Genomic DNA, 17,623 nt, shown 5'->3' with positions numbered 1-17,623 from the left:
CTGCCTGTGCCGCTCCCGAGCCCATTCCCGGTGCTATTCCCGGTGCCTCTCCCGAGCCTATTCCCGGTGCCTCTCTCTGTGCTGTTCCCGGGCCCGTTCCCCGTGCCTCTCCCGGTGCCGCTCCCGAGCCCATTCCCGGTGCTATTCCTTGTGCTGTTCCCGGTGCCTCTCTCTCCCTGTGCTATTCCCCAGCCCATTCCCGGTGCCTCTCCCGAGCCCATTCCCGGTGCCTCTCCCGAGCCCATTCCCGGTGCTATTCCTTGTGTTGTTCCCGGTGCCTTTCTCTCCCCGTGCTATTCCTGGGTCCATTCCCTGTGCCTCTCCCGGTGCCGCTCCCGGCCCCTCCCGCGCTGCCGGCACCGCCTCAATCTTGTCCCCCCCGCGCCACCGTCGGCGGGTGAGGGGTCAGAGCTGCGGCCCGGAAGCGGCGGCGGAGGCGGGGCCCGGTGCCGGGGCCTGTCCGTGTGTCCGGCCCGGGGCTGCCCGGGGAGCGGCCTCTCGCTCCGCCGCCCGTCCGCCCGTGCCCGCAGCCCCGGCAGGGCAGGACGATGGTGCAGAGTCCGCCCGCACGGCAGCGCCGCCGCCTCTGAGCCCCGCCCGGCCCGGGGGCCTGAGCCCCTCCGCGGACGCCGGTAAGGAGGGGACGGGGGCGGCTCCGCGGCCCGGCCTGCCGGGGGATGCGCTCGCCCTGAGGCCGCTCCGGGGCTGGGGAGAGCGGGGGGAGCTCCGGGAGAGCCCCCGGGGAGCCTCGGGCCGCTGCCCGCCGAGCCCCGGTTGGGTTCGGAGTAGGTTTGGCTCTGCTGGAGAGGTTGTAGCCTCGGTTTATTTTTGTTATTTACATTAAAAAAAATATATATATATTTTGGGAAAGGTCGTCAGCTTGAAGTTTGTATGCGTGGCGTCGTAGCAGGAAAAAAAAAAGAAAAAAGCAGTGGGTAATAATAATTTGTGTAGCACTAAAAATAGTTGTGTTTCGAAATAGCCTCTGAACGGTGATTCCTGCGTTGGGCTTTTTTGTGTGGTTGTTTTGGGATTTTTTTCCCTAATTTTCTGTACACCCGTGTTTCATGCTTCTTCACTTTTTTTGGGGCGTTTAACTTGAATAATGATCTCCTGATGATTTTAATAATAATGTTTTTAGTAATACAATTCCTGGTGCATCATGCCTAGAACATGGCTGCTCCATCTCTGCCGTTACATCCAAACCATGGAACGGAGTCACCCCGGGGGAAAAAAAAATAAAAAAAAATATATATATTACAGCACAGCTGGGATTTCCCCCTCCCTTTTGCCTTTGTTTGCTCTTTTAATGTTTGTCTTTGGGGAAATTAATTTGCGTTGTTAGCTCTGGAGGTGGAATTATCCGGGTAAATTTGTGCCGGTAGACAGACCTGGAGCGTAGATAAGGATTCATTAAGGTTTGCTCTCCACATCCTCGCTGAACTTCCCCGAAGTTTGGCCGCTGAAAGAACGCGCTGGGGAAGAAAAGCTGGGCCTGGCTGTTGTGGTAAATGATTTTTGCGTTTTTCTGAGGGCCGAGTTACAGGAAATACTCCGCAGTCAGTCGCGGTGCCTCTGGGCAGGACGCAGCAGTTCGGGTTCGGCCGGGCGAGTTGCTGCCACTTCCCTGCACCTGCCTTTGCCTGGTTCCTGGGAATAATCACCGATGGCTGCGCTCCAGCTCTGCCCGGCAGGTGTGCACAGCACAGAGAGAGCTCTTGTGGCAGCCCGAGCACAGATAATATTGAATTGTGGCTCAGAAACGCTCCCTGAGCCCGAGTGCCATCAGAGAGGATTAAGCCTTTGTTACCTGCCGTGATTTGAGGAGTGGCTCTGGTGGAATGTGATTCTTCTTTTCAGCTTGAAAGACAAGAGCTTGAAAGGCCACCTGATCAAACAAAATAGTCCCTGTGCTCTGAGAGTGCCCAGCTGAGGGTAGGGGAAAAACAGGGCTCGGTGTCCTTTGTGAGCTGGGGACAGCAGGGACAGAGCCTGGCACATGCAGCACCCCGGGTGGGCCCCTCCTGGAGCTCCCCATGAGCTGATCCTGCAGATCTGGCAGCTGGGATAATCTTCTTTTTTTTTTGTTAAATAGCGTCACAGATTTTATAGAAGTGAAGCTGTTTTATCAGTTGAGTCCTAAATTATTAATGAAACTCGCTACTGTCAGAATTGTGTTACTTTTCCCAAACCTCCCCTTACCCAAAGCATGGCTGGGTGGGAATTAATTTTCTAAGACTGTCCTGACCTGTGAATAAAGTTGGTTCCCAGGGCTCAGAGCTCCAGGTTTTGCTTTGGATGAAAACTTGAGTGTGTCCTGGCATTTGGAGGATTGTTAATGTAAAATGGGGAGTGAGCTCACCCAGTTGGGGCTGAGCAAGCTGAGGTCCTGTTTCCTTGGAGCACACAGACATGATAATATTGCAGCCGTAGCTCTGATATCTCAGCTGTTGCCCAGCTCCCTCATTTCAGTTGGTTTTACTGCTGTTTCTATTTCCATCAGTGGCCATTGGCTGTTTTACTGCTTCTCTCCCTTCTTTCCACACCCAGAACTCTGAATTTGCCGTTCCCCAAAGCTGCCATTTCCTCAGCTTGTCAGTCATTTTTCTGCTTGTGATTCAAGCTATGTATCTGTCTGCATCCCTGTCTCCTCACAGTTCTCATTGCAGACTGAAGAGCCTTTTCCTGGCATTTCTCTGCACTTTCACTGCTGAACTGGGTCCCACATTCCTTAATGAGTGGTTTTAATGAAGTCAACAATCAGCCTTGAACTGGCCACTCGGTTTCTGATTACTGAACAGTTACTGAGAATTTTCACACTCCTTGATTAAAGCTATCCTGTAGTTCTGGCTGCTGTCAGTTCAGTGTACACAGAATTTGATTTCTCATGGATCTTTAAAGATTCTGTAAAATGGAATAATTTTACTTTTCCTTTCCTCTCCCAGGTTCTCATGCTAAGCAGCAGTAGCCAGAATAGCATTTTAAATACAAATTCAAAGTCCTTCCTCTATTACTGTGTGTTTTATTGCAGTCTGGCTGATTTGGGTTATGGTAACTCACGTTGAAAGTCATGACTTGGAAAAGCTGGAAGGTTTAAAAATGCCCATGAGCTCTTTTGGATGGAAGTGGATTCATTCCCGTGGCACAGGCTCTTGGCAGACAGAGATGCCTGCTTCAAGTTTGGCACCAAAATGTCTGATTTTCAACCAGAGGTTGAGTTCATTTCGATTTTACAGCTGGGTATGTTTTAAATTACGTTTTTCACTTCTAACAAAAGTCAGAATTCAGGGTTCATTGAACCAGGGGAAAAAAAAGCTTCTTCGCTCTCTTTCTGCGTCTTGACTTTAAACTTTCCTTCCCTTTTTTCATTCATCATTTTTATTAACTCAGAGCATATTAAAAATATTTGGAACTTGTTTGGATCTGTCTGTTTTAGCACAATTTTTCTTCCAGTGGGAAATGGAAATCAACTTTGCTGTCCCCAGAGTATCAGCTGGCACAAGGTTCAGGTGCTTGTGGTGAATCCACCAGACTTTTTGAACACCACCAGTCTGTTGGGAAGGGCTGTCACACACAGATTGAGTAATGTTTGTTTTCCTTTTTATATTTTACATCACTGACCTTTTATTTAAAGTTTTCTGTCTTTATAGAGGGTTGAAGTCAGGAATTAGGATGTTTGAAATTCAGTCTCAATCTGATCTTTAAAATTTTCTATCACTCACCAAATTACTTCCCTTCCTTGGCTTTGTTTCCTGGGCAGACCTGAAATATTTGCTGTTCATGCCCCTCTTGGGGATATTGAAATGGTTAATTGAGCTTTGAAAAGTGTTTTGAGAAGTGAAAAGAAACATATCGTGCAACTATGAAGCATTTGCTTCTTTCTATTTGTGCAAGTCCCTGGTTTTTGTTCATATTCTGCATGCTGATCCTCTGTGAGGATACCAGGAGCAAGGAATGTCCTTTTCCACACTTCCAAGTGCTGCTCTCCTCCTGCCCTGTGCAGTGTCCTCTCTGCATATGCAAAGCCACTTTCCTGCCGTTTTCAGCTTCCAGGCTCCAGGAAAACATGGAGTTTTTTTATCAGTTAACATATTTGTGGATAAAACAGCTCAGCAAACTCATAAGCCACTGGCTGGCTTGAGCCAACTCACGTTATCTCCCACTGGAGCAGTTGTGTTTGTGCACATCTGGCTGCTGATCTTGGGGCTGTGTTTGCTTGGATTCAAGGACTCAAGGTGATGTTTTCATGAAGTTTCCTCCTCCCCACGCTTCCCTCCCTCCGTGCTGTGGGGAGATCTGCTGGCATTTCCTAGGAGCTTGTTGATTTTGGTTTGTTTTGTTCCCGCTGAAGGCCGGGAGGAGGGGAAGAGGCTGAGCTGGACAGAGGCAGTGCTGTGCCCTGGAGGATTCCTCCAGGATGAATTCCTCCTGCCTGCCTGCCCTGCTGCTGCTGGGGAAGGTTTTAGGCTGTGCAATTTCATCCCACAGGGATCCACACTTCCTCAAAAGATGATCTGAAGCTGCTGCAGATCCCAGCACCTCTCTTTTCCCCAGGTATCAGGATGGTAAAATTGCTCTTCCTTCCACTTGGTCTTGAGCCTGCTCAGGTTGTCCCAGAGGCACCTCTGCAGCCTGGCCAGATCCCTTCCCACACAGTTTGGTGTCACTGCCAAGCTTGCCCCCATGTCCCTGTCACCCCCCAAAGATGTTGAACAGCACCAGCCCCATCACCAGCCCCAGCTCACACAACTCTGATTTTTATTTTGCTTTATTTTCACTCTTAGATATCAAATTTGAAGAGAAGAAAACCAAATGAAAGATGATTTTGGTACTTGCTGCTGTTTATTGTTGTTAAAGGAGAGGCACTTTGAGATGAACACCACTGCATTGTTTGCATTTATCTAGGGCTGCTTTCCCATGGTTTGCTTGATTTGTGTTTGTATATATTCCTCTGGCACACAACATAATTTTCATTCAAAGTGTTTTACCCTTTTCCTAGCCCCTTTGCACTCCTGGTAGTGGGGCACTTTTGAAAATAGAATTGATTTTTTTTTTTTAAGCTGCACAGCTCAATTTAAACACTGTTCTGTGCAATGAGATACTGAGAAAAAACTTGTGAGATCCTAAAGCAGAAATGCTGCCTCCTGCCCTTCTCCTCCACCCGATTTTCCTCTTGAGGATATTTTTGTGGTGGTTTCACGTTTAAATCCCTCCTCTAGAGTGATAACTTTACCTGAACAACAGGAAGGGGAAATATCTGTGAGGAAATTCCATCATTTGAAGCTTTCTAGTGGCAGGGTAGTAGTTGACATTATTGACAAAAGTATCAAACGACTTTGATCTCTCTAAAATTCATGTTTAGTTTGTTGGTTTTTTTTCACTTTGGTAACTGCAATTTTACTTTCAATACCTGCTTTGGTACAGCATATGGGTTTTTTATTGTTCTTAGGAATTCAGCTCCTTTGATATTAAGCCTCAAAATGGGAATTTAATACTTCAGCTGTGACTCATTGCATTGACTTTTTGGTCTTGGCAATAGACTTCAAGATTTTCCTTTTTGTTTGTAATTTAGCCTTGAAAAACTCATCAGTCTATTTTAGCAGCTTTCTTTTCCACACTTCCATACACAAATAAAGAGCAATTCACAATGTAACTCCTTTAATGTTGCTGTCAGGAGCTGTTTTGGAGGCAAACTCCCCAAATTGTAGAATATTTTCTTGCTTTTTAGTTGGCTGCTCAATTCTGGGTTTCTCTGGCACTCTGACAGATTAAACTGTTGTATTTCCACCCTTTACCATTTTAATCCTTCTCCCTGACTGGGTTTGTAGATGCTGATTTAAGAGCACAACATCTCCAGGGTTTCCTGGTGAGTTCCAGCAGCTGTAACTCCTGCTGAACATCCCTCACTACCCAGCAATTACCTTGGAGCTGCTGGCCAATGTTCCAGCCTGGCAGTTTTCATTCTTGAGCTCCTTGTTTAGTCTGACTGGGGAGATTTTTATTGCACCAAGTATTAAAAGGCTTTACTGGAGTGGAGAGAGGCTGCAGCAGTCATTAGAGCCACTCACTAAATTATTTATTTGGCTAAAAAGTGAAACCTGATCTTGCTTGCCTGACCTGCCAGGAGGTAAAAGCATTGTTTTGTTTGGTTTGTTTTGTTGCCTTTTTTTTTTTTTTAATTCTGTGAACAAGAAATAGAAGTTTAAATGGTATTTTTGATCTTACTGATTTACACAGAGGAGGAAGTGAGTTACAAGAGCTGGCAGCAGAGTTGTGATGCATTCTGATTCTAACAGAGAGGAGTTTAAGGATCCCTGAAAATCCATGGACATTTTGATGTGATGCACTAATCTGGATCACAAATTCCATTATAATTAAAGTTATTTAAGTACCTTGATAAAAAAAAATCAGTAATTCTTCAGACAGCAGCATGGAAACATTCATCTATTGCTATTTTCATGTCAGCTCCAGTGCTGAAATCCACTGTTGCTCCCTTTTCCCTTCCAAATGCTCCAAAGGCACATTACTCCTCGGAAATTGCAGCTTATGGCATTTTCTAATTGCTTTCAAAGCCACTGAGTTATGGCAGCATATTAAACAACTGGCAACTAAAAGCTGGTGATCTCTTACATAAAAATATTAGCCTGAATATTTCTCTGTGTTGGATTTTCAGCACATCCCGAATTTTTTTATGGCTGGTTTTAGACCCTGTGGTAAACAAATTCTAATGGAGCTGTTGGAAACCCCTTTAAAAAAGGAATCCCAGCCTTGGATGTGCTGTGGGTGACACTCAGCCCTGATTAAAAACTGCAATAAACTCTGCATCTGTGTTATTTCCTAAAGGAAATTCAGGAGGGGACGCTGCCTACAACTCTGCTTTTGGTTTAGGTTTTGATCTCCTTCCATCTCTGCGTGTGTCTCCCACGTTTCCAGAAGGAGTGTTTGGGGTTTTTTACCTCGGGCTCTTTTAAGGAATTTGCTGCCAGGGACAAGATAGGCAGAAGGTGCAGGAGGGCGGATCATTCCCAGCATGATCCCTGCCAGCCCCAGCTCTCCCTTCCCCTGTCCCTGCTGCCTTCTGCACCTCCCCTGGCCTGCCTGGCTGTGCCACAGCTGCTCTGGGACAAAGTTCTGGTAAGGTGCACATTTCTCATCACCTTTTCTTCCCTCTCCTTTCCCTGCTCTTCACTCTTGAGTTTGTAGAGATGTTCACAGCATCCACTTCTCACTGAGCAAAACTGCTTGGGCTTTGCAGGGTGGATGGAAAGGGATTGATGGTGCAAAATAATAAACCCAGGATGTGATCTTGAGCTCTGGAGAGCTCTGGCTCAGCAGGTTTCAGCCAGGAGAGCGAGTGGGGAGTCAGCAGGCACAGCCCAGGGCTGTGTTGTTGGCACTGCACTTCTGTCTCTTCTCCCTGAGCTGGATTTGCCCCTCTCTGGGGCACTTTTGCAGGTTCTGTCAATATTTCTTCTGTTAACAGGAACAAGCAATCCTGCCAGTAAAATCCTGAGGATACACAAGGAAGTTGGGATCATTGTACTCTGTGGGCTCTGAAAAGGGCTTTGTCTGAGTGCTTGTCCTTTACCCTTCCTTTGTTTTCTCTTAAATCAATACATCAGATGGCCGATCCCTCCCTGCCTTGCCCTGTGCCTCTCTCATCCTCAGAGCTGCCACTTTTCAGCCCTGCTACACCTGGATTGTAAATGACAATGATGGGAGTCAGTGGCAATCACCCCCGACCTGCAGGAGCAGTCCCTGCCTTAATTAAATGTTATCAGATCTCCGTGGATGTTCCAGCTTTAACCCTTGCAGTACAGAATCCTTTCTGTACTCAGAATTTTGGAGATCAGCAGCACATTGCTAGGAAGAGCTCCGGCCTTGGTGGTTTAGTTGGGGTTAAAAGCCTTTTCAGGCAGGGTTTTAGGTAAGACAAAGACAAAGGTTGGCTGGAGTTGCTCCTTGCATCCCTGAAGGGGATGTCACAAAGCTGCCCTTTAACACCTGGATGTTTGCTGTTCCCTGGGAGTGCAGGTGGGGAAGCTGATACAAGAATTTGGGTCTTTTTGCTCTGCAGATAAAAACTAAGGAGAGGAGTCAGACAAAATATTGTATATGAGGCAAAAATTAATGGCTTGGGACATTTCCTCAGCGTGTAAGATCCTGACTTTACTTAGCGACAGAACAAGAAGTTCTAGATCCTGCAAGAATTAAATAAAGACCAGGAGTCTTCCGGCCTCCACCTTAATGCAGTTTTTCAGGTGTTTCTGCCCATTGGATCCTTGATTCAGAAGCCTAAAATAACGTAGGGCTACTTCTAAGACCCATCTTTGAAAAGAGAGGCATTTGGGGTGGGCTGAAGAGGGATCCTTCAGGCTCCAGCCTCAGTTTTCAAAGGATGTGCAGAGTTTGATTTGTAGCTTGGTACATTCAGACATCACCAGCATTAGAATGCAGCAGTGCTGCCCTGCCTGGGGAAAGGCAAGAACTGGCTTTATCACTTATCAGCGATGCTGGACTGTGCTGGAAGCCCTCATTCCTGAAAATCTGTTCCTGGCTGGCAGTTTGAGGCCCTGGGAAGGTGATGTGGAGCCTGTTCTGATGGCTGCTGTATTTCAGGCACACGCTCTGTGCTCAGCGAACAGCAGAGCCACGGAGTTGAATCTCACTTTTATGTACATCCCATCTCTCTCTGTCAGACTTGAATCAGTTGTGATGCACAACCTCCCACCTGTAACACACAGTCCAGTGACTCTGTTGGAACATTCTTTCCCCTCAGGTGAACAATCAGAATAATGTTCTACATAAACCTGTTGGAGAACCTGAAGGTTTACATCAGCAGCCGCCCTCCGCTCGTGGTCTTCATGATCAGCGTGAGTGCCATGGCCATTGCCTTCCTGACACTGGGCTACTTCTTCAAAATCAAGGAGATCAAGTCACCAGAAATGACAGAGGTACGTGCAGAAATTTGGAAAACATGCCTGAAGTTAATTTTTCCTCCCTCCTAGAGATCACGGAGTTGTGTAGGGGTTTGTCTTCGTTTGGCTTTTGGAAGGGATGTTGGGGTGAGTGTTTTTGAGTTTTGTTTTATATCAAGGATGAGGGCAAATCATCTGTCATGGATCTTCCCTGCTGTGGCTAGGAACCTTGCAGTTTGTTATTTAGCTGGTGAATTCAGTTATTGTTATGTTTATGTATTGTTTAGTTGTTTAGTTCTGGTTATTTAGTTTGGGAAGTTTGTTCCCTCAGGGCTGTGCTGTAACAGGGAAACCTGGGCAGAAACCACTCACCCCTCGTGGTGAGAACAGACCAAGTTTCCTTTCTAGCTCAGGGGAGGGAGCTCGATTGAACCCAGCTGACTCCCACAAACAACTTTGCTGTGGCTGGGCCAGCCCTGGTGTTGTTTGTGTTGCTCTGTGAGCCGTGTGATTTTTGTTCAGTGTTTTTTGTTCAGTGTTTTTTGTTCAGTGGTCTGGAACCTGGAACCTGGCGGGATGGGAGCGAGGCGTGAGCTCCCTCATAGCCTTGAAATCTCCCCCTTTGTTTTAAGGACTGGAATACTTTCCTCCTGAGGTTTAATGATTTGGACTTCTGTATATCTGAGAATGAAACCTTAAAGCACCTCCTGAACGACACCACGACCCCAGAGAGCACCGTGACCAGCGGGCAGGCCAGGTCTTCCACACAGTCCCCACAGACCCTCGAGGACTCTGGTCCCATCAACATCTCTGTCACCATCACGCTGACCCTGGACCCTCTCAGACCTTTTGGGGGATACTCCCGCAATGTCACACACCTCAGCTCCACAATTTTTGGGCACCAGATTGGACTTTCAGGTAGGCAAGGCTGGATTTTTAAAAATGCAGGTTATGGTTGGCTTGTAGAGGTTTTTTTCTAACCTTTCACGGGGGGGGGGGTTGGTTGGCTTCAAACTGAAACTAGGAAGGTTTAGATTAAATATTTGGAAGAAGATCTTTATTGTGAGGGTGGTAAGTACTCAGAAAAGCTGTGGATGCCACATCCCTGAAGTATTCAAGGCCAGGTTGAGCAGGGCTTGGAGCAACCTGGGATAGTGGAAGGTGTCCCTGCCCAGGGAAGGGGAGTGAAACAAGACAGTTTTCCAACCCAAATCATTCTATGTTTCTACATATTTCTGTAATTTAAATAACTGTATAATCAAATAAAAATTCACCAGTTTGTTACGGGTGAGATAAACCTTATGCACAGAACACAGATGTGTTCCCAGATTTATTGTGAGTTTAATCCTGTATGGAGCCCTTCACTTGTTTGTTAGAGGAACTTTTCCCTGCATTCAGAAAGGAAAAGAACCTGCAGGTGTGCCAAGATCAGGCTTGGTAGTTTGAAATGATTAAACCTAATGACAATGGAAGGTCATTTTTAAGCCAGCAAAATTCCAAACAGTGACTCTCTTCAGTTTTGTCTTGATCCATCAGGTCCTCAACTGACATTTCAAATGTGGCATAGAGGCAGTGGGGAGTATTATGTTGTCTAAAAAAATTCTAATTTATCTAAAATGCAGAAGTGAATCAGCTTTAATATCACAAACATCCCCAGATAAGATGATTATGGTTTCTGTGGTGTGCAGAGACCAATCTGCTCTCTGGCTGCCTGCCAGGAAGTTTTGACAGGAATTCATGGAAAATTAATAAAAATTGGTAATAGAACCTCGCTGTATTTTAGCTTTCAGCCAGAATTGTATTTTATAATAATATTGAAGGTCTTGGACCTGTGGAGAGACATTGCCCATAGCTGCAAGCGTGCATTACTGTATTTTCTGTTGTTGTTTTCTTGCTGCTTTGAGAGCTACCAAATGCAAGTTCCATTTGCAGCAGCCTGGATTTATTTTCAGTCTGAATTTCTCCACGTGGGGTTATCATACATGACTTAGTGTGCAGTTCAGTATCTGCTGACACCTTTTTTTCTCCACAAACATCTCCAGTTTGAAAAGTGAGCGTCAGAAAAACCAGATGTGGAACAAAGTTCTTAGGAGGAGAAAAGCTTTTCTAATAAAGGTCTGTGAACATGCATGAATTCACTTATAAAGAGTTTTTAATTTCTGAAAGCAGCCTGATGACCCCAGTTCTGAAGTGGGAGAGATTAGGAGGAGCAGCAGCTGGGGGATTTTCTGGTTTGTTTTGGGTTTTAACTTTTCTTTTTGCTCTGTTGCCTGCGAAGATCCGGGATGACTCCAAAGGCTGATGCTTCCTGCCTTAATCATTTCTGTGTTCTCCTTATCCCAGCCATTGTTGCTCAGATACTTTTGTGAACCAAAACCTCAGCTTTCCTTGCCTTTTTCCCAAAGGCAGAGAATCCCACGAGGAGATCAACATCACCTTCACCCTGCCAGCTGCCTGGAATTCCGATGACTGTGTCCTGCACGGCCACTGCGAGCAGGTCGTGTTCACCACCTGCATGACTGTGACAGCAGCCAGCAACGTGTTCCCAGTCACTGTGTAAGTGCAGCTCTCCCCCAGGGGCTGCTCCCTGCCTCATTCATTCCTCTGAGTTGTTAGTTCCTCCTGAAAATTCCTGTTGGTCGTGGCAGTTCCGTCCTTGCGCTCCTTCCCTCACGGTAAAACATTTGTCTCAAAACTTCTGCTGTCTTTGAGGTTTTGTTTTTTTTTGGCTCATGCCTGCTTTTCAAATGTGATTTAAACTTCATTGGGAGCAAGAGAATCTGTGGAAATGTAAGGACTTTACCCCATAATTGAGTTTCAGAGGTGAGATTTGACACTGAGGTTCTTGCTCTTCCCTGCTGAGAGATCAGCACAAGGCAAAGGCTGCTTTGCCTTCACCAAAATATCTTCCCTTTGTCTTCTCTGAATTCCCTGACACTGTTCCATCCAACCTGGGGAACCCCAGGCTGTGGAAAGCCTTAGGAAAACCAGCATTTTTCCAATTAAGCTGTGGGATGTTGGCTTAGTGCAACAACATGCAGTTCAGTTCTAATTTTAGCATAGCAGTCATGTGGTTTTGAGGGGATTTTAACTTAAACTTCGGGGTTTTGTTGTTGCTTTGGAAGGCCCAAACTAAAACTATGTTTGGAGAAGAAAAGTTGAACATGGAAAATACATTTCAGGGTGCTGATGATTTCTGTTTTATTGCAGCCAGCCACCACATTGTGTTCCTGAAACCTACAGCAATGCCACTCTGTGGTACAAGATCTTCACCACGGCCAGGGACTCGAACACAAAATATGCCCAGGATTACAACCCCTTCTGGTGTTACAAGGGAGCCATTGGGAAGGTCTACCATGCTTTAAATCCCAAACTAACTGTTATAGTTCCAGATGTAAGTGCTGGGCTGTTCCTCTGAATTCAGTGAATGCTTAGCTCTGGTTTCACTGAGAATGGTTCCTAAAATTGTCATTTTTGCTGCTGGTTGGTTGTGTGGTTTCACTGAATATGGTTCCTAAGTTGTCATTTTTGCTGCTGGTTGGTTGTGTGGTGCAAAGGGTGAGAATGCTCCACCTTATAATGGATTTGATGATCTTCACGTGCCTCACAGCTCTGAATAGCCACCATTTATAGTTTGAAATCCTTTCATCTGCCAGGATTTGGAAAAATATCCGTAACACAGTTTTTTAACACAAGAAACATTTTTGTGCCACAATTAGGAATCACTTCCATTGCTCTGTAAAGGGGAGAAAGTTGGTTATTGAAGAAATTTCTGGGTTGATCTGGTAACTATTGCTCTAATATCAAATGCTAAGTCAGTAAATAGTTTCAATTTGCTTTTCTGTGTGCAGGATGATCGCTCTCTAATAAACCTGCACCTCATGCACACCAGTTACTTCCTCTTTGTGATGGTGATTACAATGTTCTGCTATGCAGTCATTAAAGGCAGACCAAGCAAACTGAGGCAAAGCAACACAGAATTCTGCTCTGAAAAGGTGAGTGTGTGCTAACAAAACCTTGACTCTGATAAGAAAACAGAGAAAAGCTCCTGCTGGCCAGAGGACAGACTGGTTTTTCTTGTCTCTGGAGATGGGGATTTAATTGCCTTGCAGAGAGACCTGGGTGTTTCATTGTGGACAGTGCAGGTGAGGGTTATAAAATCCACACAAAAGCTTTGGAGAGCCTCAAAATGAGATTTCTGCCCTCAAGAAATGGAGTCTTGCAGCTCAGGAAGTGCTGGGCTGTGTCTCTTCTGCCACAGTTCTGGAGTTGCTTGAACTGTTCTGTGTGAAACAATGAATACGTGGCATTAAATCTTTATTTATTCATTATCTTTTACCACAACAGACTGAAAACTTTGAGTAAAACATGATACATAATCCTAAGGGTTGTTCATCAGAATTAAGTTAAAAACAAAGCTGTTGAAGGAGTTCTTGATTGTTAATCAGAATTAAGTTAAAAACAGTAACAAAGCTGTTGAAAGAGTCATTGTTCAGTATTACCTTGGGGACTTGCAGTTTGCCTGAAGGATTAAATATGAATATATTTAATTGACAGCTAGGAAGCTAGTGTTGACACCTTTTGATCTGTAGTTTAAGCTGGTTTGTGGTGTTTTTTGTGGGATTTTTTTTTGGTTTTGGGTGGTTTGGGACTTTCATTCTATTGATTTTTGCAAAGTACAAAACACCTTCAGACTCGCTTTGATTTCCTTTCCAAGTCAGACTTTCCAAGCTTGCTTTGAAAAGTCAAGGACAGCTCTGCCAGCTCACAGAGATAAATCATATCACTGTTAGGGGATTAAGGACTTGCCTTTAATTAAATATTCCCTCTTCCTTTGTTTTTTTTTTTCCAGGTTGCTTTATCAGAAGCATAAAACCCCTCTCCCGAGAGCGACCGAAACCATTGCCTGCTGAACCCAGCCTGGGTCTTAACACTCTGTGAATCCATTACCTTGCAATGTTGGTTTATTCCAACCAAAGACATTTCAAAGTGCCTGTAATTGATTTGTACATATTTCTAAAAGCAGAATATCCAGAGGAATTCTGAGGAGATGTGCTTGTCCCGTGGCGTGGTCGGGATCCTCCGGCCCTTCCCTGGGCACACGTTGGTGTAGATAACTCCAGTGAAAAGGCTCCACAGGGGCAGAGATTTTTGTCTAGCTGCACCTGGGCAAGTGAAGATGCCTTTGCAAGTGTCTCAAACCAACCAAGAGATGTTTGGTTTTTTGCCCAATCTGTACAGTGTGTTTGAACCAAGTATGCACCTTTGATATAATCCTGCATTTCCAAAGCCACCAATCTACATGAATTCAATGTGTGTTTGTGTGGCCTAATACTTTATTCCATTTGCTCCTTGCTTGCAAGAAAAGATATCAACGTTTTAGATTTTTTTTTTCTCTCTTTTGGAAGAAGAAGAAGAAAAAAAGATACATATTCACATTTTAATAGTGCTGTATTTAGGGCAAACTTGTGCTTTTATTCATAGTAAAGAAAAATAAGTGAAGTCCCATTTTAAACTGTTACTTACTGCAAAGAACTGTTTGTTTTGGGTTTTTTTGTTTGATTTTTTTTTTTTTTTTTTGTTTTGTTTTTGATATTTCATTTGGCTTGCTGAATGCCAGAGAACCAGTCAGCACAGAGACTATCTGGAAAACTTTTCCACTTGGCTTCCCATCCCCAGCCCTCCAGCCAGGATTGTGTGTCTCTGCTGCAGAGCAGCTTTCTGTAAACTTTTTTTTTCCCCCTTTTTTTCCTTTTCTTTCTAGAAAGTGAACCTTAATAAAAAGATGTATTGTGTTAGCAGCCTGCTGGGGCTCTGCACGGCCTTGGGCAAGTGCAAAGAGTGAAAGGAAAAGAAACCCCAGAGTCTGTTCCAGAGCTTCACCCTGGGGCTGTGCCTGCAGCTCTAAGGGGCAGCTGCCAATGGCACTGCTGAGCTCTGGCCCATTAAATTCATTAAATTGCCATTTACTGCTGTCCACTCAGGGCAAAATGGCCACAAAAGTGGAGCTCTTGTGAGGAAGGTCAAAGAAACCACCCAGTGAAACCCCTGCTGTTCTCTGAGTCCTTTCTCCTGTCAGAGATTTGATTCTGTGCATTTCTCCCTTCCCTGTTCTGCCTTTTGCTGGTTTTTTCTTCTTGGCTCCTTGAGAAGTCTCCTTAATTTCAGGGGTCAGGCTCTTCCTGCAGACATTTCCACCACTGTTTCTAAATCTCACTGGTTGCCTTAATTGACTTTTCATCTTTTCTCCCATCTTTCTCATCAGGTGGTGTGACAGCTCTGCATTCATTAACTCATTCACTAATTCACTCATCTATTCCCACAGGCTTTTTTACCTCCTCTTTTTGCTCCAACCTCCACAGAAGAAAAAAGCCAGGTGAGAATCTCATAGTCTCAGTGATGCTGGCATAAAATTCCCAGTTTCTTCCCTCCAGGCACCACTCCTGGTCTGTGTGTTGGGACTTCAGGAAGTTCATGAGTCTTCAGGGTGTTTGAGCAGTCACAGTTTCCTTCAGAACACATTTCCTCCTACAATTTCAGTTCCTTAAGTGGGATTTCCTGACATGTTTTCCTTTAGGGAATGTTAAGGCAAAGCTTTAGAGATGGCCTGGTTGGAAGTTTAGGGATAAAAAAGAAGCTCCCAGTTTTCTCCTGATGCTGTTCTGGGCTGATGCTGCTTCCCTGAGATGAGGCACAGAAGTGAAACAGGCCAAGAGCTTCTCCTGAGCTGTTCCTAAATCCCAGCCTTAGCTGTTCCTAAATCACACAAGCCCAGCCTTCCGTGTTAATCCTCACTCCAAGAGTTGCCTCTGAGGGTGCCTTGATCTGGGGACCAAAGGCAGGAATAGGAGATGGGGAGAGAGGTGGTGCAAATCCTGGAAATACCCAAACCCCCCCCAACATCAACTGACTCCTTCAGCAAAGCAAAGCAAATCCTTTACCCAACAAATTCCAACTCCAAGCATCCCAGCTGGAATTTGGGCAGTCAGGGAAACCATTTGGGAATGAAAGGAGCCTGCTTGACAACTTCTCCCCCACTTTCTGCACCCCTCAGGAATACTGAAGGTTGTGACCCACAGTGCAAAATGGAAAACGTTGGAGAGTTGGATTTTTTGGCCTTAGTTCATCCTTTTGCCCCCTGTATTGCAGCAGGGAGGTGCAGGGTGTCCCAGCAGGCCAAAGTGCTGGAATGCTGAGGAATTTTGGATTGTTCCCAGGCAATGTACAAAGTTAAATGCAGCCAAACAGAAGAGTTAAAACTTTAATATTAAAGTTCAGATCATATTGATCTTTCCTTTTTTTGTTTTCTTTTTCCTTTTTAACTATGACTTGAATCAGTTTTGATTCTATTTGTACCTGTTTTCTTGTTCTTAGAAAGCTGCCATTTTCTTTTTTTTTCTTTTTTTTTCTTTTTTCTTTTTTTTTTTTTTGCATTTTCTTTGGCATTACATAGAAAATCTGAGCCTTGGTTTCAACCCTCTGCAGGTGATTGTAGGGTTCGAGATGGCTGTTTTTTGGGTTTTGTTTTTGTTTTGTTCTTACATTTCACTTGTCTTGTTGCATGATGGTTAATAGCTGATTTGGAAATGACATTTCTCTCCTAGATTAATTTTTGTGTTTGTAAGATGTGCATATTGCTTTGCAGAATAAAAACTATGAAGTTTATCCTTGTTGTCCTTATTTCCACATCCCGGTGGCTGCAGAACTTTCATAAATCAACCAAAATCATGTGGAGCACAGGAAGAAATCAGGGGAAAATCTGCAGTAAAATTAAATTGAATTTGGGTTGTAAATTCTCTTTTTCCCTCCAGCACTCATCAAAACTTTGCCTGATGATGAATTGCCTGGCAGGGAGAAAATCAATCTGGCTGAAGGTAGCAGCCCCTGTTTCTGTTTAACTCCTGGGACTTGTCTGCTGCCACCAAAATTTGAATTCCTGAGTCCCAGCAGTGTCCTGGAGGATCCTCAGGAGCTGCACACACAAAGGATCCATTGTGGGTCCTTTCCTTCAGCTTTTGCCAATTTTTTGGGTGCAGTCTGAGGCCTGACCTTGAGGTGTCTGTGAACCCGGGCTGGGAACAGCTCAGCTACCAAAACAAGGAGCCAGGTGAGAGCTGGCTGGGTTTGGATCTTCCTCCAGCCCCACTCCTGATTTATCCCAGTCCCTCAGAGCCCTGCAGGGGTTTTCCACAGCTTGCTGTGCCTTTTCCTGGGTTACTGGCACAGCTTTTTTTTTTTTTTTTTTTTTTTTTTAAGGCTTTTACAGCTCTGCTGTCACTTTACTGCTGGCTAAAACTGCATCCCATGGATCATCCCAGCTGCTCCAGGCTCTGTCCTGCCCTACAAGGCTTCCTGGCAGAACCAACATTTCCTGTTATTTACCTTCTGAAGATGTTTCTTTACAGGATGTTGGGATCTAAGCATACATTTCCCCTTTTTTGCCATTTTTTTAGCTCCTTGCAACAGGATTTGGGCACCTGGATGGAATAAATAGCTATAAGACTCAACCTGTAGTGAGACAAAGAGTAAGACTAGGCAGAGAGCAGCTTTTTTTAACCTCTGTGAATTTAAAAATGTCACAATTCCATGTCATTTGCCTTTTGGAAGGATCCCTGCTGGTAATAATCCAGCAAGAAAGGGTTTTATAGTGAGGGGGGTGGTAAAATATTCCCTGTGGTCATGGGATAATCACACCATGGAGTTGT

The 17,623-nt window shown here is 45.0% G+C and overlaps 1 protein-coding gene across 1 annotated transcript; it reads left to right on the top strand.

The window, feature by feature from the left end:
• The first annotated feature begins 481 nt into the window (after window positions 1–481).
• TMEM248 (transmembrane protein 248) lies at window positions 482–16,583 on the top strand. The gene is made up of 7 exons (XM_062507177.1): window positions 482–632; window positions 8,780–8,954; window positions 9,551–9,836; window positions 11,324–11,474; window positions 12,129–12,312; window positions 12,770–12,913; window positions 13,771–16,583. Exons 2-7 carry the CDS (start codon window positions 8,796–8,798, stop codon window positions 13,789–13,791), a joined length of 945 nt encoding a protein of 314 aa, XP_062363161.1. The 5' UTR covers window positions 482–632; window positions 8,780–8,795; the 3' UTR covers window positions 13,792–16,583.
• The last annotated feature ends 1,040 nt before the right edge of the window (window positions 16,584–17,623 follow it).

Source organism: Cinclus cinclus, chromosome 22, assembly GCF_963662255.1.
Source record: "Cinclus cinclus chromosome 22, bCinCin1.1, whole genome shotgun sequence".
NCBI classification, from domain to species: domain Eukaryota; kingdom Metazoa; phylum Chordata; class Aves; order Passeriformes; family Cinclidae; genus Cinclus; species Cinclus cinclus.
Note: the sequence above shows the minus strand (reverse complement) of the source record. Positions and strands in the feature narration are given on the sequence as shown.

Excerpts from the sequence above, each read along its gene's own strand:
- TMEM248 (XM_062507177.1), top strand. The coding sequence starts at position 8,796 with ATGTTCTACATAAACCTGTTGGAGAACCTGAAGGTTTACATCAGCAGC. Across the intron at positions 8,955-9,550 it reads AGTCACCAGAAATGACAGAG|GACTGGAATACTTTCCTCCT; the intron begins GTACGTGCAGAA and ends CTTTGTTTTAAG. Across the intron at positions 12,914-13,770 it reads CAGAATTCTGCTCTGAAAAG|GTTGCTTTATCAGAAGCATA; the intron begins GTGAGTGTGTGC and ends TTTTTTTTCCAG.